Below are 22,135 nucleotides of genomic sequence, written 5' to 3'. Positions count from 1 at the left end.
ACAAATAAATTTTTATAATGACAACAGCTTTCCCTTTCTAGCACTTGAAAATCATCCTTTATTCAGTTCTAGAAAGAAAAGAAGTGTTAGATTCTAGTTTTTTCAGCTGAATAGACAAATCATAGCCTAAAGGGCAGGACCAGGAATGCTTCCTATATCCCATGTCCAGTACAGGATGGGATATCTCTTGTGTGTTACAGTTTAGTCACCCCAAGTAGCTGGAGGCCAGAGTTGGTCCTCCCCAGTCTTGTTGAACTCTGGATTTCACACACTCAGTGGTATGTGACTGTGCCCTGTGTGTTTTTCCAACAGGTATGTGAATCGAGTATTAGTCCATGACCTGGCATGGGATCAGAAATGGTACTTCCTCTGTAACTCTTGGCTAGCCATTGATATTGGAGAATGTGTCCTAGATAAAGTGTTCCCAGTAGCAACAGAAAAGGACATGAAGCAGTTCAGGTACCTCCTATTTCATAGATTTTTTTACTCTTGCTAGCAATCAGTCTGGAACAACAGGCATGAAAAAAACAGACCAAAGCCCTAAAAAAAAATGAAAACAAGGAAGGTCTTTCCACTGTCCCTAAAGGGCTCTGAATAAGGGAGAGAGGGATAACGGCTACATAAATCATTACCCTAACAGTAGTACCATACTGAAAATACTGGTACTAAAGAAGGATAGCCTGACAAACCTACAGAAACCCAAACATCTTCTCTTAAGTGTAATTGTCTTAACAATTTAAATAGGAACTATTTGCTTTCCCCCTATGCTATGTCCAGAAGAAAAGGCCATAAGTAGCCATGAGCATTCCATGCAAATCAAGCCATGATACTTGATAATTTCTCCTAGTTATTACTTCTGCTGATAGTGCCTAGAAGCATAAACAGGTTGGGACCTTGCACTAGGGCTTTGTTCTTCCCTTTCCTTTAGACACATCCATTTGATTGCCCTCTTCTCCTTCCCAGCAATCTGTTTTTTATGGAGACCTCCAAGGGTTTCCAGGATGGGCACATCTGGTACTCGGTTTTCAGCCGCTCCCCACGAAGCTCCTTCACGCGAGCCCAGCGCGTGTCCTGCTGCTTCTCACTGCTCCTCTGCACCATGCTGACCAGCATCATGTTCTGGGGTGTGCCAAAGGATCCTGCTGAGCAGAAAATGGATTTGGGTAACAATCCTCACCATTGCTTGGGCAGGCAAATAGAGAGACAGCAAAATCTGGAAGCAGATTTTGAGAGACTTGATGGTTTATTTTGCCTGGGGTTATTTTTTCCTTCTCTGCTCTGTTTGACCTTGACAGGTAAGATTGAGTTCACATGGCAGGAAGTGATGATTGGCTTTGAGAGCTCCCTCCTCATGTTCCCCATCAACCTGCTCATTGTGCAGATCTTCAGGAACGTTCGACCCCGGCCAGCCCAGCAGGGCAGAGAGAAGAAGCCGGGAAAGAATGGCCGAGTGTCTCCAAGCCTGCCTCCGACCCCAGGGGCCACCCAGGCTGCCTCTCTCACTCCAGAGGCTGTGACAAAGGCAAGTCCCAGTGAGTCCTGCACTGCCCTCTGCTGCCACACACTACCGCCTTCCCCAGCTCCGCAAATTTCCCTGTTCCGATGCTCTTCAGCCTGTCTGAAGAGAAAAGCCAATTTCCCCTGGTGCAAAGTCCCTGCCTAAATGCAATCCTTCATTAAATGCAATCCTTCATTAAGGTCTGCTTTTGTACATCCCAGCCCTTGCACAATTATTGTGTGACCAAATCACTGTGTTCAGGAGTTAGAGCAGACACTAAGCAAGACAGTGAAGTTAAAAGGTATCATGGACCACATCTTTCTCAGCTTAGGTCCTCAGGCAGGCATGCTGCCCTTTTGAACCCCAAAAGCTGCCTTGCTGAACTCCCTGAAATCTGCCTGTCACTTCCAGCACTGTAGGATGTGCTATTCTTATCCATTCTGGAGATTTCAGCAGTTGCTGCAGCTCCCAGTGGTACTGTCAGATCACATCAGCTTAAGCCACTGCAGTCAGAGTCACTGCTGTGTTACTGCTGTCTTTCCTAGGACATAAGAAGAATTGCCAACTCACTTTTTAAAGCCCTGAAGACTCCATCTCTCACCTCAGCACTGGACCTTGAAAAATCAGCTAATATCAACACACTCCTGTCATTGGTGGAGGACGTCATCTGTCAGCAGAACAGAGCTGGGCAAGGGTTTTATGATGAGATCAAGAAGGATGGCCCCATAATTGTCACATTGGGTGCTATGGATATCCAAGGTAAATAACACACTGTGAAATAACCTGCTGAAACCCTTGCAATGAAAATTATGATAGCACTGGATGTAATGACCCAAGCACTTCTTACATTCTGACTCTAAGGCAACTACAGAATCACAGAATAGCTGAGGTTAGGACGGATCTCTGGATCCCACCACGCTGCTCAGAGCAGGGTCAGTGGGAGCAGGATTGCCTAAGATCAAATCAGTCAGATGCTGAATGTCCCCAGGGATGAAGACTCCACAAATTCTCAACTCGAGCAACCTACTCCAGTGTCCAACATCTATGTTTTTTCTTATGTTCAGAAATGCCCCATGTTTTAAGATGTGCCCATTGCCTCCTGTTCTTTCACTGCACCACTGAGCATCCAACTAAGTAAAGACAACTGAGAAATATCTGTTTCTTGCTCTGTAGAATCAAATGTTTGCTACCAGTCTGGCTGGAAGCTGGATCAGCATCTACAAATGAAAAGACTAACAAATGCCACTTGTTTCACAAACTCTTTGACCTGTCTTTTATTTTTCTTCTTGGCCTTGTGCTGTTGCTCCTTTCAGTCTGACTCTCAATTAAACAAGAATATATGAGTAAACAATCTCACTGATTTCATTAAGACTCACATTTGACTTTTCCAGGGAGTCTTTCAAGCTACTAATTACACAGGTAAACCATGAACAAATTAACAGTTGATCTGATCTGACTGTCTATTAAGATTTTAGGACTGCTGTTTAGCTCAGTTGCCTTCTGGGAAAAGTTCCAGGCCATTCCAGCAGAAGAGCTTTAAGCTCTAGTACAAAAGCTGTTTTTACATGTCCTTTTATATGTTAGTCTTCATCACATTAATGATCTTTAGCTCCAGAGAAACCACCCTTTGTATTGAACAGTGTTTTAATTTATTTATTTTCTCAATAAATAAAGAATTCATTATTTTTCTGCAGAAAAAACAAGAAACTTAACTCCAGAGAAGAGAATTTGTGACCAGCTGAAATGCAATGATTACCATCGCTGCTTGTACATGCAACTCCAGCACATAGAGATGGAGCTGGAATTACTAGGCCCCAATAAATTTCAGATGCCTCAGAGTTACACACAAGCTGTTTGTCAGGTTCAGCATATGAAGAACCTCCTGGAGAACCAAATCTGTTCATCAGCATCCATCAGTGAGGGGTAACCCAGTTCTCACTCTAAGTAAAAGTAAATTCAGGTCATGCATTCAAAATTGGGCAGGATGATAGAGCCCAAATAATTATTGCTTAACATAGGGTAGATGACTATTATTAAATATGTAAAAATAAGTCTTACTATTATAACACTGCAGGAGCTACAAAGAAATTTCTATGCACTGTGAACTGCACACAAAGGCAATAATGACAGATCATTGCTGTTTGTCATTTTTGCCTCCAAAGTGGAAAGTTACAATAAATGCCATATGATAGTAAAGGGTTGGGATAATCACCCAGCTCCAAAGTCACAGAAGTCTCTTAAAATGTATGGATAAAGAAAAATTAATAAGCAGACAAAAATAGTTCTGTGAAATACGATAATTAAGTTGTAAGTATTGAAAACAATTGCACTAATCACGTCACTTGGCCATTATGGTGATCACAAGAGATTCATTCAGCAGATTTAATACACTCATAGCTTTGTCAATACTTCTACTGGAGATTCAGTTATGCATGAACTGAAGAGTAAAGAAGCCCATCACATTTATTTTGATTTTAGCTGATTCCTGCACACTTCTTCATTATTTTTTCTCACTGTACTTTTCAGTATCCACATATCCTATATATCCTATGTCCATATATCCTATTAATTAAAATAATATTTTGATTTTATATCATAAGATGTTGACTATTCCCAGTGAACCTGATGACTGCAATTTTGGTTCCTGTTCCATCACAGAATGAATTTTCTCTTCTGGTTCACTCTCAAGGTGGTCTCATACTCTGAATTTGTCCAATGATGACAAGAAAAGTTCTTCTCCCAGAGGGCTGCCCTGGTGGTTTGTGTTCATTGCTTGGTTCCTTGTGGCAGCCACCAGCAGTGTGTCAGGGTTCTTCACCATGCTCTATGGACTCCATTATGGCAAGGAGAACTCCATCAAGTGGCTCATCTCCATGGTCATCTCCTTCTTGGAAAGTCTTTTCATCACACAGCCCTTAAAGGTGAGAGCCTCAGAAATACAATCACTGGTCAAGATAAACTCAGCTGCAGCCATTGCAGGAAGACAATGTAATATGTTCTAAAGAGCTGTAGGATTTAGGATATAAAATGAGAAGTCTTTGCCCTTAAAACAAGAGCAGGAGGTGGTTACAGAGTTCTGTTGGGTTTTGTTGACATTAACTCCATTAGTTTCATCTCCCTTGCTTTGTCAGGGTTTAATGATGTTTCTGGCTAGTGAGGATGTGTCACAGAATCAGTTTAGCTGGACAAACTCCAGCACTGTTCTCTTGTTTATGGGCTTCAGCTGCATGGGTTCAACAAACCCAAAGCACAGTTGTTTTCCTGCAGTGCCTGGATCCAAAGGGATCCCATCAAAGCCTGAGCTTCTTTATATGAAATGGGAATATGGTGAGTTTATGGCTGATTCTTTCCAGGTGCTGGGATTTGCTGCTTTTTTTGCTCTGGTTCTGAAGAAGGTGGAACATGAGGATGAAGAAAACACAGCTATTGATGGGCCTTTATCTGCACCAGGTAACTACCTGCAAAGTTAAAAATTATTAAAGTAAGTGCAGAATTTTCCAAGCTTTTGGAGGCCTTTATGAATAAATATGTGACTAAGCTCAACTGGCTTGCAATAAAACCTCTAACTATTTCACAACTTAGTGAAAACAAATAAGTGAACAGTAAAGAATGCACCCTTCATGTAGACTGGTAGGTCTTTATCTGACAAGCATAACTAAAACCTCTCACAAAATACTTCCCACATCCTTTAAGCCCTATATGGACGATCTCAGGTTACACACTTTTCCACAGCCACAATTATCTGTATTATTCCCCTAAACTTAGCAGTGGCTTCTGCAGTCATAATCATATCTAAATAAAGCCTTCACTAGCAGACAGGAATCCTAGGGCATAGCAAAGTTATCTGATCTACAGCTTCCTCCCTGCTCAGCCTCAGGCTTTGAATACACCACCTTCTGAGACGCTCAGCCTAGAGAGAAACACCTGGACACACCTGGTCCTAAACCCCACACACAGTTTTTGTGAGCTCCTTTCCTCCCCACTGTTTGCCTTACAATTGCTATAGTAATTGTTTAAATCACATCCTCTGTATTCCTGAGGGAAAGCATTAGATAGAAATGTTTCCTTAGAAAGTCCAAACAAACAAAAAGTAGGACATGGATGATCAATTGACTAATTCCAGGGTTCACTGCTCTCCCTCACAGGTGATTCACACCCTCTCTTCGGGGTCCGAAGGGACAGTAGAAGCAATATTTACCGGCCACCTCCTGCTGCTGATGTGGAGAAAATGAAAATCAGCTACATGAAGGAGCAGAAAGCATTTGCCCTCATCAGAGAAATCCTGGGTATTACCCATCAGTAGATTATCTTGTTTTATTCAGTAATACTCATCAGTAATTTTACATCAGTGAAAATATTGTTCTCTTGGGTGACAAAGTTTTGGCATATCTTCAGCTTTCTGCCAGCCATTATGATGTAGAGACAGGCTGTTCCCTGGCAGCTAGAACTGCAGGGAGGTGGGAATGTTAGCTGGAGATAAAAGTGTGGCTAAGGCTTCATTTTATGGTAAAGAAACACATTGCAAATGTGAGAGATTAAAGAAAAGCAGAAAGGCTAAAAGGAGGATGTGAAGAGTTAAATGAAGCTAAAACCAAAGAGCAGATGGAGGCCATCTTTCTAAAAGTGGATACTATCTATAGATAATGATTTATGCCCCTGTTTTTTTTCCTCTAAAAAAAAATTACCTCAACTTCACTTGGAACAAAGTTAGACTAGTCATTTTATTTGGAGCTACCCTGACTACTTCTATTCAGCCTTCCCATTTATTTTCTTGACAGCTACTCATATTCCAAATGTGAAACACTTAAACTGAAGCAGCTTGGGTGCATTCATTAGCACTGGTCACTCAGAGTCTACAAAGCACCTCCTTGGCCTAATGGCTGCTGGTGGCAGTAATCATTCATGCAATCTATTTTGAACAGCACTGTTAAGCCAGAGCTCACATGTGCTGTCTCTTTCTGGTTTTTTTCCAGCCTATGTGGGGTTTTTATGGATGCTGTTACTGGTTGCCTATGGGCAAAGAGATCCCAATTCCTACTATTTAAACAAGCACATTGAGGACAGCTTTACAGATGGATTCCATGATGTCTACAGTTACCAGGATTTTTTCACATGGGCGAACACTACTTTACTCAAAAATCTTTATGGATCTTATAAAGGTGAAGAGTTGCATTGTTTCCCTCCAGCTTTCCAGATTCTGAAACTTTATTTTTAATACTTTAATACTCTAACCACTGAGCGGAGAAAGGGACTGTGAGTTTATGAGGCTAGCAAGGAATCTTATAATATGAATACTAGTGGATAATAAAACCCCACATCTTGACTCTAAGTTAAACATCCCCTGATACTTTCCTTATATTTAATATGACCCAAAAGTTCTGCATTGTATTGCTAAATTTTTGACATCTTATATTACTCCAGGTATTCAGATACATCAGAAAGTTTTGCACAACTTTTTTCCATAATTAAAAACAAAACAAAAAAAGAACGGCAGACAGGTGGCACCATACAGCTTTTCCTCAGGAGAGTTGTTTGCATCATGACTTGGGTCAATGTGAAGGCAAATTATGCAATCTCAGCATGTTTCTATCCAGTCATATCCAGTAAAATATGGCCCATTTTCCAGCTCACATTTAAGGGTAAATTTTGAAATATATTAGCAGAGTTGTTCTTTGGACATGACAGGCCACATGAGCACTGCATAAAGCTACTCCTCTATGGGTCTTGAGGTGAGTCACTTTTCTCCTCCAGGCCTCACTTTCCTTCTGTATGAAATACAGACGGGGGTGACAGAACTCTGTAATTGTGAATGTTATTTAAGAACTCATTTCAAATCAATATGAGGGTTTCATTTTCATTACTATTTTGCTTACAGTGTTTCTGAGAAAAGAATATATGGCAAACTATTAATGCATCAGTGAATCATAAATGAAAGGAAGAAATATTATTATTAATTTTGTCATATTGCCAGTGCTGCTCTTTTCCATCTCCTGTTTAGGATTCATTACAGATGGCAATTCCAAGCTGGTGGGAAGTGCTCGAATTCGCCAAGTGAGAGTGAAAGGAGACACCTGCCCTATTTCTCCCAGACTCCAGCACATAGTTGAGGAGTGCCACGCTCCATACTCCCTACAAACAGAAGATACCTCAGCTTATGGGGAGCACTGGAATGCCTCAGCCCTTGATAACTCCTCTGACTTGAGCTCAGCATGGCAGTATCAGAGTCAGTCTAAATTGAGAGGACACCCCAGCTGGGGTAAACTTGCCATCTACAGCGGAGGGGGATATGTGATTCACCTGGGAACTGACCCTAAAAATGCCTCCAGGTACCACTTGTATTGTAAATTATCAGTGCATCCTCCATGTGATACTGTCTCATTCCTGTATGAATTAGATCACTGGCTACACATTCTTTTGGCAGAATTCTCCAGTACCTTTTCAACAATGTCTGGCTTGACACCTTCACAAGAGCAGTGTTTGTTGAATTTACAGTCTACAATGCCAACGTGAACCTGTTCTGCATTATAAGCCTGATGTTTGAAAGCAATGCTTTAGGTAAGAGCCTTTCCTAAGTTACACATTACAGCAAGAAATGCACCTACAGAAAGAAGACTTACACATTATCAGTATTTTCCTAGTTCTTTCTTCAGGAAAGACAAGTGTATTAATAAATCTAATCATGAGAGAATCAATGCAAATTTTCTAAACCTTTTAGGAAAAATGCAGCATCACAGTAATATAGACCACAATGGAATATCTTATATTTGCTTATGCTGTGGTCATCTGTTGATGACGGAAACATGACACTGAAACTTGATCTTGAGAATTTACACAACAGGAACAAGAAAAATCCTGTTTCCTAATCATTTCAGCTAATCAATAAAATATTAGGACAAAAATGCAAATAACAGTCTGTCTTTTTTGTTCTAGATGACTTCTAATGTATAGCTATGTAATCATGTAATATATAATCTGGATGCAACAAAGAGAATAGTGAAAGCAGATTCTGGTTTAGGGGCTATACGGAAACATTTGGCCTGAGCAGCAGTCTCCTTAGGGTGTGTCTAAGTATTAGAAAATGCCCAAACTGAGCTCATTATGGGTTTAGAATGAGATTCAGCTTTTTTTAAAAATTCCAAGTCCTCCTGCTTTTTTTTTTGCAGTCCAATCGAAACTCAGTCCTACTGGATTACTATTGTGCTATCACACAAGACTCAAGCAGACAAGCACTACCACTCTAAAAGCCTCGATTCTGAAATTCCTGTTTTAAGGAAAATTTCAAACCCTTATAAGGTTACTCACATAGCCACGTCTAAATCTTAGTTCAGTGGTTGGATTCAGCTTCACGCTGATGTGAAAGCAAGTACAGAAGTCTCACTGGTGAACTGAGTTGTTTGAATGAAAGCAGAAAGAGCCCTGAGGTGACCCCTGTTTGCTTTTTAGGAGCCTTCTTCACAAGTGCAGAGCTGCAAAGTGTCCGGCTCTACCCCTACACCAACAGCCTCCACATCTTTGTGGTTGCAGCAGAAGTCATTTATTTCCTCTTCATTGTGTACTACATGATAGTACAGGTGAGGCCCACTGGAAAGTTTTGCTAAGAGCAGTACCTTGTGTCTGTTGTTCATTTCACTTCCAAAAGCTTTAGGACTGTACTTGATTTCAGTAGCACTGATGCTGCTACATCAGTGGAAGATGGAATCAGGTACAGCGTGAGTATCAAATAATAGGAAACCAACACTTTATTTAGCTTGGATGCTGTTTTTGAGAAAGATAATGAGAAACTAGTGCAAGATGTAGTTTTATTAATGCAGAGCAGTCTGCTTAGTTGTGGAGGGAACTGTCCTAATCTTCAGAGATGCACTGTGTGATATGGAGTCATGAGACTGAAACAGTAAAACTCCTCACAGGGAAAGCTGCTGAAGAGTCTGAGATGGAGATACTTCCATAGCAAGTGGAATCTCCTGGAGATGGCCATTATATTGATTAGCTGGAGTGCTCTATCAGTGTTTGTGAAACGGACAGTCCTTGGGACGCGTGACATCAGCTACTACCAGGAACATAAGGAGGAGTAAGTACTAATGCTATTTTGTGCATTCTTTGTTGTTGCTACTTATGCAGAAATAAATCTATTTTTCCTCTTCCCAGATAGCACCTTTTCTGTGCTAAATATTGCTATCCTAGATGGCTTTATATTCATGAAGCCTATAAGTGTGTCAGGGCTTAGATTTGTGTCAGCAATAGGATTTTCTTCTGATACTGCTCTAATAAAATCCAGCAGACTTGAGCACCAAGTGCCCTTTTTTAGCTCCTACTTTTCTGTCTGCATCACCCTCTTGTGAACCAACAAGCCTTTCTGCTACAGGACATCCACCCAGAAAGCACATAAACTACCTTGTTCTTTGTTGTAAAAAGTAATTGGTTAGAGGACAATAATAGAATATTTAGTACAGAATGGAAGATTATAATATATTAAAAAAAATTGTAACACACGAAAGAGGTGATAAAATCACAGGATAATGAGCAGAATTTGGGCCATAGCCTATACTGCCTCTCCTTAAAATTGTTTGCCATGCACGATTGAGCTTTTTATGTGCACACAATAGTAGTGCAGGTGGAAACACTCAAGCAGGAGCACATTAGGTCTCCACTGAAACCCCAGCACAGGGTGACTGGCTTTTCCAGCATATCCATTTATGCACTTCAAAAGATTCTGTGTGCATGGTATATTATGTATTTTCTTTTTTTTCCTAACAGCTCCATAAGCTTCAGTGAAACAGCGAGAGCTGATGCAGTTCTTGGCTACCTGATTGCATTCCTGGTGCTTCTCTCCACAGTGAAACTGTGGCATCTGTTGAGGCTCAACCCTAAACTGAACATGATCACTTCAACACTAAGGAGGGCATGGGGTGATATCTCTGGATTCATCACTGTTATTGCAATCATGTTTCTCGCCTATTCCATTGCTGTGAGTACCACAGTGCTTTCTCTTGTCTGCAGTCTGCTGCCAGGTACTGTCAAGTTAAATCAACTATTTTTGAATGCTAAAAGCAACATATCTTTGCCATGTAAAATGCAATAAAGCTGCCTGTCTAAATCTCAGTTTAGCAGCTTGGCACCCAAGTTTTCCAGATGAGTGAAAGAGAAGTTAAGACATCCAGTTATCTGTTCTTTGCAAACTGAAATTTAGTGAAAAATCAAACACTGAGCTGAAAAATAAGGACTCTTTATGTGTAATAGATATGACAAAGAACAAAGTACAGGAAAAAAGACTTTCTGGATAAAGCTTAAATTGTGGAGCACTCAGGAAGTGCCATTTTCTCTTTGGCTAGGTATGAGTGGGAAATATTTGCATATTTAGTGGCAGGCGTAGAGGATATAAGACATTCTCATATCCATGATAAAAGGTCTTTAAGTTAAACACATTTTGCAGCAAGAACTCTGATCATGACACAAGACATGATTTCTGTCCTCTGCAGGCAAACCTGATATTTGGCTGGAAGCTCTGCTCTTACAAAACTCTCCTTGATTCGGCAGAGACCATGGTCAGTCTTCAGCTGGGAATCTTCAACTATGAGGAGGTACCACATCTAATTTTGAGGAGTTTACAGCCATACAATTGGTATCTCAGCTATCAAATATGCTTTGACCCAACAAATAGAAGGACTTTCAATTAGTGTTAAACATTAGTCTAATTTTACAAGCTCCACAGCTCCCTAAAGCCATCACCCTTCCTAAGCAAGAAAAGGACATCAAGTGAAACATCTTTCATGTTCTATTTTGACCATGAGGAGGCTCATAATGAACCTTTAATTAAGAATCCTGCTCAAATTTCAACTAGAGATGTTATTAATTTATTACAAAATGTTTTGAACAATTTCCTTAGAAAGCTACAGATAGAGTTGTGAACAAAGCCCTGTGTTTGTTCTGAACACCCCTTCTCTCTTCCCAAGAAAGGCAAGGCCTTCCACAAGGGAACTTTATGTTAATTTTTTTTGTTGTTATTCTTTGTATACCACTTTTTCAGTAAGATCTTTCAAATATTTCAATATCCTTTGAACATTTCTTTGTGGTTTAATTCTTGGACATCTCTGACTGTGAAAAATATCCTCCTTGGTAGATTGGATCCAATAGGATTTGGGTGGCTCTGAAGATCAGCCATTTGGCACATTTGGCACATTTTCACCTCTACATCCTGCTCATGTTAATAATGAAAATATATTTCTATGTTGTAGCTTATATAAAAATCAGTGGTTTGATTTTTCATAACCCTTGGTTTATAAGTGTCGCTGACAGTCTGACTGTGCTTCTTTGTAAAGTATACAGTAAAATAAATGAAATGCATACAGGGATTTCACCTATTTTGAAAATTGATACATTAGGAAACTTCAACTGTTCTGTGGATAAACAGATCTCTGGGTTTGTGAATTTTAATGCTAAACTGTCATGCCATTACAATTAAATGCAAATACTTAAAAACCTCCAAAGATTGCCCATATTTACATGCATATATATAAAAGATTCTGCTGTCTTTGTACTATATCATATCAACAAAGGATAATAGTAGAGTAGAAAATTTATATATATGTATAATACATATGTCATAATTGATTAGACACGGGATTTTCAAGGTGATAGACTTCTTATTGGGTCATAACTGCTTGTATGTATATATGTAGATAGGTATTTATGCTTTTTTGTTTGTTTTTTTGATATCTTACCTTATGCATGATACAGGTCTTGGACTACAATCCAGTTTTAGGCTCCTTCTTGATTGGATCCTGCATCATTTTTATGACATTTGTGGTACTGAATCTGTTCATTTCGGTGATTCTGGTTGCTTTTAGTGAGGAGCAGAAGCATTACCAGGTTTGTTCATCTAAGCTCTCTTGCTTTTAACATTTTTTGTTCAGTGCTTACTCAGGTATTCAGCCATGGATGAAAGCCATGTAAATTCAGTCCAACTCTTAAGAGGGCAACATTTGCTCAGAAAGTACACTTCAGATTTTCCAGATTTACACTGTCCATTCGTGTTCAGATGAGTCCCTGTTCAGATCTGATTTGTAGCCTTCTGTTCACATACTACATCCATCAAAAAACTCTTGGGCTTGTGCTGGGCTATATTGAAATCAGTGCCAAAACTGCTACTGAAGTGCATGAGGCTTTACAGCTTCTTGTAAAACTCTCACTGTGTGTGCCTAACCCATTCAAGCTATTGATAGTGTGGTGTGAAATCCATCTTAACACTCCAGTACTGCCCAGAATTCCTCTATGTTTTATGGAAAGTCAAGGGAGATGAAAACAAAGGATATGGTTGATAGAATACTATATATATTTAGTTTTTCTCATTTACTTCAGCTTGGAATGGTGGGTGTCTCATTGTGTATACCATGAACTGTATGGGAGCTGGTAAGTGCATTCCAGGCTCCTGTAGAGAGATTATCAGCCAAAATTTCTGTAGTGTCCATACTCATCTGGGGCTTCTGTCTAGATAAAAATATTGGCACAATGTTTTGTTTGGCAGTCACTCAATGCTCTGTTGAAAGTTGGCTTATTTCACCTCAAGTAGGGATTTTGTCTTGCAACCTGCCCTGGCTTTAGCAGAGACTGAATCCACTCTGGGTGTCCACCTCTTGAGTAACTTATTTGTTATTATTTCAGGCTTCAGAAGAAGAGGAGATTGTTGATCTAATGCTAATGAAAGTCTTCAGTTTCTTTGGGATAAAATGCAAGAAGGAAGAGAAGCCGGTTGCTGGTGAACAGTTGGAACAATCTGCCAGCGAGTGAATGAAGGCCACCTAGAAAAGTCACTTTGCTTGTGGGCAAAGCATTTACTTGTTTGCTATCAGCTGCAGTGGTTAGAGTTAGGTTAGGCTATAGGCTTAGGTTATTACAGCTTCTGATTAAAATGGGTTTACCCAAGGGAATAGCTGGAGCTGTGTCAGGGGAGGTTTGTGTTGGGTATTAGAAAAAGGTTCTTCACCCAGAGGGTGTTCGGGCACTGAACAGGCTCCCCAGGAATGGGCCCGGCCCCAAGCCCAAGAGGGCATTTGGACAATGCTCCCAGGCACGTGTGGGATTGTTGGGGTGTCTCTGCAGGGCCAGGAGTTGGACTTCGATTCTCGTGGGTCCCTTCCCACGATTCTGGGAATACCACGCGGTGTTCACCCCTGAAGTGCTGCCGGCACGCTATTGTGGAGTAACAGCTAAGAAATAGCGGTAACTAAGGCGAAACGTCCCACGTGCACTTGCTGTAGTCTTGTATTTATTTAATAAACGCCGAGCGGCTCCTGCACTGCCTGGCTCCATCCTCTCCGTCTCCGCCGCGGCGGCGCACGGAACATGGCGGCTCCGCTCCCTCAGGGCCCCGTGCCCGCTGCCGGCGGGGCGAGGAGCCGGGGGCGAGGAGCCGAGCCGAGCCGGGCCGGGCCGCAGGGCCCGCGGGTCCCCTCAGCCGCCGCCGGCCCCGCCCCGCCGCCATCGCCGCCTCCCGCCGGCGCCGCCCCCGCCCGCCCCGGCAAAGATGGCGTGGCGAGCGCTGCGGCGGGTCGGGCCGGTGCTGGCGCCGCGCTGCCCGCGCCTCCCGCGCCTCCCGCTGCCGCCGCGGGAGCCCGCGGCCCGCCGGCTGGGCACCGGCTCGCTGCTGCTGGCCGGTGAGTGGCGGCCCGAGGGAGGGAGGTGCGCGGCGGGCGGGCGGGACAGCGGCCCGGTGCTGCGGGGAGCCGGCGGTAGCTGCGCCCGGCAGGGTGGGCTGCGGGGGCTCGCCCCGGCCCAGCCCGCGGGGGAAGCCCCCGCCAGGCGGGGCTGGGTGCGCGGAGCTGCCGGAGTGCGGGTCCCGCTGGCGGCAGCCGCCCTCTGTCCCCGTGTCCCTCCCGCCCTGCCGTGTCCCCGCGGCCCCTCGGATGCTGCAGCCGCCCGGAGCCCCCGGTGTCCGGCGAGCCCCGCAAGATGTCTGAGCCCCCCAGCGCCCCTCGCCTGCCCCGGGCGCTGCTGGGCTCCCACAGGAGCGGCTTCACCCCCGTTAGTTGCCCAGAAACTTTCAGCCTCGGAGCAAAGCGGCTCCGTCCCTTCTGGGGAAGGGGAAGGAGGCAGAGTGGGCCGAGCGGGAGCGCCCCGGCTTGCCCGAAACGGCGGCTGGCTCCAGCCGGGAGTGCCGCTCACAAGCAGGCTGATGCTGGCTCCGAGGAGCATCAGCAGCCCGAGAGAGGGGCAGGGGCGGGTGTCTGGCGAGGCCAGAGCCGCCGCAGGGACCGGCGCGGGCAGCCACACAGACCCAGCCAGGCTCGCAGGGCCCTGAGCCGCTCTGGGCTGCAAATTGGCTCTGGCTCCTGTGCAGCCACCGCGGCACGGCAGGGCATGGACTCGTGCATCAGTGCTTGCCGCGATTCTGCATTTGCTGTAGTGAGTTCTGAAAGTATCTACTGCTGTCAAAGCTCTCTTGGATTGGAAGTTGCCCAGGAAAGTCTGAAAAACAGAAGCTGTGGTACTCTAACAAACAGAAATGTTTAAAAAGTGGGCAAGAAGAGGAGGCAAATAGGTTGTAGAAGTAATGACTACCACTAAGAAGAGCTCATCCATTTATTTCCAGACAATCTTAAACCTACCTGTTTAATTGTCTTCTTCTGCAAGTGAAAGATATATTATTTATTGTTCATTACTTGCAAACTGAGTCAAGATCTAAGCTGTTTTTCACTATTCTGCCCAATGTACCCATTGTTTTCCTATACACATCACTTGAAGGAATAGCAAACAGTGCTTCTGTTTGAGGCAGAGAGGAAAAGTTTTGTATGCCTCTTTGTGGAGGTGGGAGTTCACTTTTCAGGTATATATGAATATAGTTAATAGAGGTAAATTACACTAAATGAAGGGCTGAGTTCAGAGTGTGCTAGTTAAACAGAAACCAAAGTCCTGTTGAAATGAATGAAGCTAGAGTAAATTCAGCTGCTCTTCTGCAAAAGAATACAGAGAGAGATTTGGTATGCATTGACATTTCATATTCCTTTAGGTTGATTTATTTAATGGGCTGACCACATAATCTCAAAGTTCAAATTTTCAGATTACTTATTAACTGTTTTTAACTTGACCTTTACTTCATTTGCAGTGTTTTTGTTGCATGCTCAGAATTTTAATTTTTCACTTTTTTTTTGTTTTGTTTGTTTTTTTTTTCTTTGTGCTATGTGTAACATCATTAATGTTCAGCTTGAGTTTGAGATTTGTCAATTGTCATTCTCCATTCTTACGGTTCATTACTCATTTCCAATAGAACCCCCATGAGTTTAACATCTGGACCCAAAATTATTTGAGACATTTAAGACTCTGTTCATTAGAGTGTGTAATGAGATTTTTTTGTAGTTATAAGTAGTGCTAGATGAAATTCTTTGGATTTTTGACTGATAATTAATGGGAAAATACTTAATGTTTACCGTTGACTCATATTTGTTTGTGTATTATACTTGCAAACCCACATATTGTTCTGCTGAGCTCTATAATATTTGGGCCCTATTCTAAGACAAACCATTTGCTACTCTTGAACTTTTCAGACACAAGAGGATCACTGCAACTGAAGAAGCTTAAAGTATTGACTGTGTGGAAAGATTTTAGCAGATCTACAGTGAGAGCTTCTGTTTTCCTTCATGTACAATTTTAGAAATTACACAAGGAGTATTCCAGTATACAGGTGCAGAAGTGTAGTTTCTCTGGTGTTTGCCTTAAAGAGTTCAGGCCACAGGATGAGTTTGAGAGGAGAGTTGCACTCAAAAGGAAGGTGCAGCTGTACTATTGTGGTGCTAATCACTCAGGGAGCTGTTTCAGAAGTTACCTTTTCCAGTTTCTGCAACATCCCTTGCCTGACTGGATGGGTGCTGAAAGTGGAAAATAAATTAATTACATTTTTTTTGAAAGTATGAAGGTATCTACAGGGATATTATGTAGAAATGAGAAAACGGACATGGCAGGCTGAAAATTCTCAGAGTAAGAAAAGTTCCAGGAAAAATGTTAGCAAGAAAAATGTTACTTGTTTCAATAACTTCTTTTGAAGTTTTTCCATATGTCTTTATAAAAACAATTGCCTCTGATAAAGCTGTTTTGAATCTTCCAGATCTGAAATGTAAGGAGAATTGTAAACTTGCTGTGAAAGGGCTTAACAAGGTTTTAACAGACCTATTTCAAAGTGATACAGAATAACTACTGTGTTCTTCTCACAGTGACAATGTTAACAGACAGCAATTCTATTAAGTAGCAGTTGTCTGAGTTGCCTAATTAATTTGTCCTGTATTAATTTGCCTTAATAATGCATAGAACTGTGCCAGCTTTGCATTTGGAATGAGATGCTGTAATGCTCACCATGTTTCTAGAGTCAGCAACACTGGCCTTCCCAGCCATAATAAATAGTTATCCGAAATAAACACCAAATATGTTTGAAAAGCCACTGTGCTATCATAGAAATGTATAACTATGAATAAAACACACATCAAAACTTTAGATTTGCACTGCTGTTTGAAGTAGAGCTGCTCTTTTTGCTTCTGTACTTTATCAGTCTCCAGATGGTTGCGCAGGAACCGATAATGCTCTGAGCAGGACACCCTGAGCCTCTGCCCTGTCACTGAGCATGTTCTGAGCTTCTGTAAATTGCATGTGCTGGTTAAAATATTTTCCAAGAAAAATTAGCAAACTCAATGAAAAGCCCCATGGTTTAAGGCTGCAAATGTGTTACTGTATTTCAGTGAGCAAGATGTCACTTCTGTCTGAAATGTCAGCTTTGTTTCCTTTCAGCCCGCAAATTCACAGACAAGCACGAGTGGATATCTGTGGAAAATGGCATTGGAACAGTAGGAATCAGCAATTTTGCACAGGTATTGATCCCTCTGCCCTCGCCCAGGTCTGCAATATTTATTTATGCCTATCTGCTCTGTCCTTGCTCTTTGGACATTTACGGGTTTTTTTTTATTGTTTTAATTGCATATGCAACACAGTGAGCATTGTTTGTGATATTTGTGCCACTTCAGCATTCTGATAAGGTCTTAATGGCTTCAGATTGAGCCTGTGAAGAGCTGGACTTGGTGAGAGACTTCAGTGTTCAGATCTAAGCCTGAGCATTCATGGCTGTGTGAAGAGGACATTATGTACGTTCTTAAGACAGATTTCCTTTGAACACAAAGATGGTGAAATCCCTCTGGCTAAAGAACAGTTGTGAACAGATGTACAGCATGGCATGTAGTTTTTACTCTAGGATAGGAATTCCTTTGGATTTTTTGTTCTCATGCAGGTACCTGATTTGGAATAGTCACAGGCAAATTCTGGGCCATATATAAAACTTAAAGAATGGGACAAGGTATCAATAAATGGAATTAATGTTTCTCAGGACAAGCAGCATTTATTTTAGTGTGTGTCAATAACTCTAATACTCTCTGGTCTTTTGTGAGAAAGGGTGTATGTGTCAGGGAAGAGTTGAGACAATTTTTATGGTGATAAGGGTCCCAATTCAGTCAGTGAGGACAAACTGTGTGCTAACAGCTCTCTGTGGCTGATGCTGAGAAGATCAGCAGATGTTATTCCTCATTCTGCCAGAAGAAATCTGCATGTAGACTGAGCCTGAGACTTGTTAGCACTGCAACAGAGAAACAATATTTTGTTTTTTGGGGCATGATAACACAACACTTTGTTCACATTAAGTATTTGCTAAGAAAAAGTGAAAAATATGCAATCTGTAAAGAATGAGAACAATATTTAGAAGCAGATTCTAGAGTCACTGTAACAGTTCTATATTTAGTTTTGTTAATGTATGCTCTAATGCTTTTGTTTTTCTTTTAAGGAAGCATTAGGAGATGTTGTTTACTGTAGTCTTCCAGAAGTTGGGACAAAATTGAGTAAACATGGTAAGTTTCAGTTCTAGTTGCTCCTGAAGTGATTATTCTACTCATCCCACTCTTCCCTTGCAAAGACAAATTTTCTGTAATAATATTTATGGTTACTAATACCATTGTAAAGCTCCTGGATGCAAAATAAATTCAGGTATTTCTACAAGAGGCAGCTTTACTTTTCAATTCTCACTGTCAGACTGTGCTTAACAGCAGAAAATACATGCTTTTTAAACTGTGACGATATTGATTCAAAAATAAAGTATTAAAATATTTTTTGTGATAATTTTATCTATATTCTGTTTCTAAAATATGATCTGAACTTTCAAGTGTTTATTTGTAATTCTCCAGTTATGCACTTTGTGAGTTGCATGATGTGAACCTTCTAATTGATATCACACTCTAATTTTTCTATTAATATTGAGACTCAGTAATTTTGAGGTATCAAAAATGATTACAGTCTTTCCTTGTTGGTGGTGTACAAGTTGTTAAATTCTTCATCATTCAATTATGTAACTTTTCCTGTTAAAGAAAGTGAACATTAACAGGTAGAAATAAAAAAATCTTTTCCTGTATTATGGTGGAGAGCTGTCTCAGTAGTATAAGAAGAAAAAATTGTTATTATTTTGAGACAATCTTTTAAAAAGAAATGGGGGTTTATGAGGTAAAGTAGAAGGCCTTTCTTCTGCCATCCTTCTTGTGGAATAGATCCCCATCAAACTGTTTTGTCCAAATCTATTACACTGAATACTAACTGTTAGACAAAAGGTCTCTCTGTGTAGGATTTTAATTAACCAACTTGTAGTTCTGCTTTATTTGAAGGAATTTCATTTCCATTTAAGTTCTCTTTTCTACCCATTCTGGCCTCAGCCTAATTCCAGGCTTTCCCAGAACAAGTTGTTCTCAGATCCCTTGTCCTGGTGCCTATCTACTCTTGTGACAGCTCCCTGTTCCTTCAGCCTCTGTCTTGTTTGCTTGTGGCTGAGAGCTGCTCTGGATTAACTTTGCTCCAGGCCCCATTTCCATAACTCCCTACAAAACAGGAAAAAGGGAAGAGCTGCTGGGTGCTTCCAGTGTGGTGCTTCTGAATACTAATGTGTGTTTTCCAGTGAGTGCAAATATAACACTTGATAGTGCTTCTGAAGGAAAAATGGGATTGCTGAAATCGTGCTTTTGTTGATTTTGTAACCAAATAACAAATAAAAATGCTTAAATTATAGATAAAAGACATATTTCAGTCTCTTGCACCAAGAGTTGGGTGTTGTTCCTTCCTGTGGGCTTCAGGCAAAAGATTAATGAAATGTAAGGAATTCCTGTCCCTTCTGTAGTAGCCAGCTAGCACAAATTCCCCAGAATTCAAGAGCAGAAACATCAAATTTAATAATGCTGATCCTTGTCATAAAGTGGGTGACTTCAATCTGTTTTCTTGCACAAGATCAAAACATTTCTTCACTGGTTGGGTCATCACCAGGATGTCTTGACTGAACAAATGGAAATGCTTTGAGTTTTCCCCTTAGAAATATGCAATCATATTCTCTGTTTCAGATGAGTTTGGGGCTTTGGAAAGTGTGAAAGCTGCTAGTGAACTCTATTCCCCTCTCTCAGGAGAAGTGACTGAGATTAATGCTGCCCTTGCAGATAATCCAGGGCTTGTCAATAAATCCTGTTATAAAGATGGTAAGATGTCACTTTTATCTTTGAATAATGAATATGGTGTGGATTCTTGCTACTACAAATGGCTCTGCAATTCCTGTTCTTCCAGTTTAATGGTGTAGAGATTTAAATGGAATATACTGAATATAGTTCAAGCCCAGTAAATTTAACATAAAAGCATTATCACAGCCGTTTTACATCTTATTTTCAGATATACATTGTGGCTGAATTTAAATCTATTTGCCTTGACTGCATTTCTGAATTTTGGCTCTTGTAAGAGTTCATGACACTGAGAGGTCAGGCTCCTTTATTCTTTCAAGACAGCATCTCCCTATGCCACTGTCACTAAATTGCATAACTGCTCTGACTCAAAAAGTCATTTCTTATGATGAGTTGGTTGGTTATTAATTTTTTTTAAATACTGAAATGTTGTTCTGCCTGCACAAAAGCCTGGCTGATTCTTCAGTGATCCAAGGCTGGTTGTTCCTGCTGGGATTGCTTTCCTAAGGCAGTATCATGATTTAATTGTTCTTGTAGGATATTAGCAATTCTTTTTCATTTCCTAACTACAGGTTGGCTTATCAAGATGACTGTGGCAAACCCTGCTGAACTTGATGAACTGATGACTGAAGATGCCTATGAGAAATACATAAAATCCATTGAGGACTGAGCTGGAATACTGAAATAAATTCATATAAAATATCTCAGTGTAGTTTGTCATCAATTAAGGAAATACTGAATATTCAGTTTTGGCAACTTGAAAAATACCACTTAAGATCACATATACAAGACTATAAATAATGACAGTGATAAATGTGTTTCACATCTGTGTACCTGTGAGAATTTTTTATTGTGTTGTCTGATTCATGTAACTGCAGATGTTGTCTATAATATTTTGGGAAACAAAATTCACTTGCTGAAATGTATAGTTCCATAGATTAATTTGACATCAAATTTAGTAACAACAGCATTAACATGTTAATTTTGTCATAGGCACAAGACTCTTCTCATTACCTGGGCTATAATTTTCTCTGAAATATTTTTCTATTGCTCCAAAACCACTGAAAAGCAGTGTCTTCCTAACCTACTCATGTTATTCTTTCTTAGGGTTACAAAGATGTTACCAAAAAAGGAGAAGCCATGTCAACTACCTCTCTGCATGACTTTTATTTCTTTACAAAACTTATTAATCCTTTGCTTTCCTTATTTTTAATTTTTTTTTTTACTGTGTATTCCAGTAGTCCTGCCTGTGAGGCAGGAGGGATGAGGGCCCTGCCTTTCTTAGTGTGCAAAGCTCCTGCAGTGGTTGCTCATCAAGGTTCTACAGTGGGTTATTTAGGCTGTATTTTTGTCTAGTGAACACTACCTAAGTCACAAGTAATTAAGGTGTTAATTTTACATCTTTTGCCTGGCAATTGTGGTGATTTCAGCAGAGCAGGTACTTGTGGAAACAGTTTGACATATCATGTATTCGTGTGTGTCTGTATTTAAGATCAAGTAGCCAACTGCTCTAATGACATCACAGAACTGAACCCAAAACTTACCCTTTGCAAACCAGTGAGCTAAAGCAACTGATTCCATTAGACTTAATATTTAATAATCCACAAATGTGAACTCAAAGTTAATGTGACAGCTGGGAAGGTGGACTTGTACACATCTGAAGTTTAGGAAAGCACAATAGTACAGCAGAATTTTGGTCTAAAGCTTTTCCCCACAATTTTAAAATGGTTATTAGCAGCTAAGCACTAAATTGGAACAAACCCCAATGATTTAGGTTGATCTAAGAGGAAGCAGGGGAATGCTTAATTCATGAAAGATGACTAAAGCAAAATTCATATTGCTTTGAAAGTTCCTTCTTTCTAAAGGGATGTGAATCACTGACCTTCTAAAGTGCATAAATAGACTGCTGGTAATATAGAAACCTTTCTAATGTATAAAAAGGATTTCTTTTATGATCCGAAGGGATGTCAAAGTAATTGCTTTGGTGGTTTTTGGGTTTAAATCCTAGGAGGAAACCTTTGCTGCACAAGTCACACATCAAAGCCCTGCCAAGAGAGAATCCACTCTGTATTTAAGATGGTTTCATCTTCTCCACAGGAGTTAAACTGCAAAATGAGTAAGAGGAATGAGG

General features: G+C 41.0%; 2 protein-coding genes across 2 annotated transcripts in view; both read left to right on the top strand.

Annotated features, from left to right (window-relative positions):
• The window catches only part of LOC110476238 (polycystin-1-like protein 2), a 40,287-nt gene extending 26,406 nt beyond the window's left edge, over window positions 1-13,881 (top strand). Inside the window, exons 30-44 of the mRNA XM_085589352.1 lie at window positions 313-459; window positions 964-1,522; window positions 2,044-2,257; window positions 4,175-4,419; window positions 4,852-4,963; window positions 5,644-5,784; window positions 6,472-6,657; window positions 7,497-7,824; window positions 7,920-8,053; window positions 8,942-9,069; window positions 9,406-9,566; window positions 10,253-10,463; window positions 10,975-11,076; window positions 12,233-12,364; window positions 13,157-13,881. Of these exons, the coding sequence (XP_085445478.1) occupies window positions 313-459; window positions 964-1,522; window positions 2,044-2,257; window positions 4,175-4,419; window positions 4,852-4,963; window positions 5,644-5,784; window positions 6,472-6,657; window positions 7,497-7,824; window positions 7,920-8,053; window positions 8,942-9,069; window positions 9,406-9,566; window positions 10,253-10,463; window positions 10,975-11,076; window positions 12,233-12,364; window positions 13,157-13,282 (2,926 nt within the window). The 3' untranslated portion in view covers window positions 13,283-13,881. The remainder of the gene's footprint in view (window positions 1-312; window positions 460-963; window positions 1,523-2,043; window positions 2,258-4,174; window positions 4,420-4,851; window positions 4,964-5,643; window positions 5,785-6,471; window positions 6,658-7,496; window positions 7,825-7,919; window positions 8,054-8,941; window positions 9,070-9,405; window positions 9,567-10,252; window positions 10,464-10,974; window positions 11,077-12,232; window positions 12,365-13,156) is intronic.
• A 125-nt stretch (window positions 13,882-14,006) lies between these two features.
• GCSH (glycine cleavage system protein H) lies at window positions 14,007-20,706 on the top strand. Its single transcript, XM_021541221.2, has 5 exons — window positions 14,007-14,148; window positions 17,267-17,346; window positions 18,306-18,369; window positions 19,897-20,028; window positions 20,577-20,706. Exons 1-5 carry the CDS (start codon window positions 14,019-14,021, stop codon window positions 20,672-20,674), a joined length of 504 nt encoding a protein of 167 aa, XP_021396896.1. The 5' UTR covers window positions 14,007-14,018; the 3' UTR covers window positions 20,675-20,706.
• Window positions 20,707-22,135: the final 1,429 nt, after the last annotated feature.

This window comes from Lonchura striata, chromosome 11, assembly GCF_050655825.1.
Source record: "Lonchura striata isolate lonStrDom1 chromosome 11, ASM5065582v1, whole genome shotgun sequence".
In the NCBI taxonomy this organism is placed as follows: Eukaryota; Metazoa; Chordata; class Aves; order Passeriformes; family Estrildidae; genus Lonchura; species Lonchura striata.
This window is presented reverse-complemented; position numbering and strand designations above follow the sequence as displayed.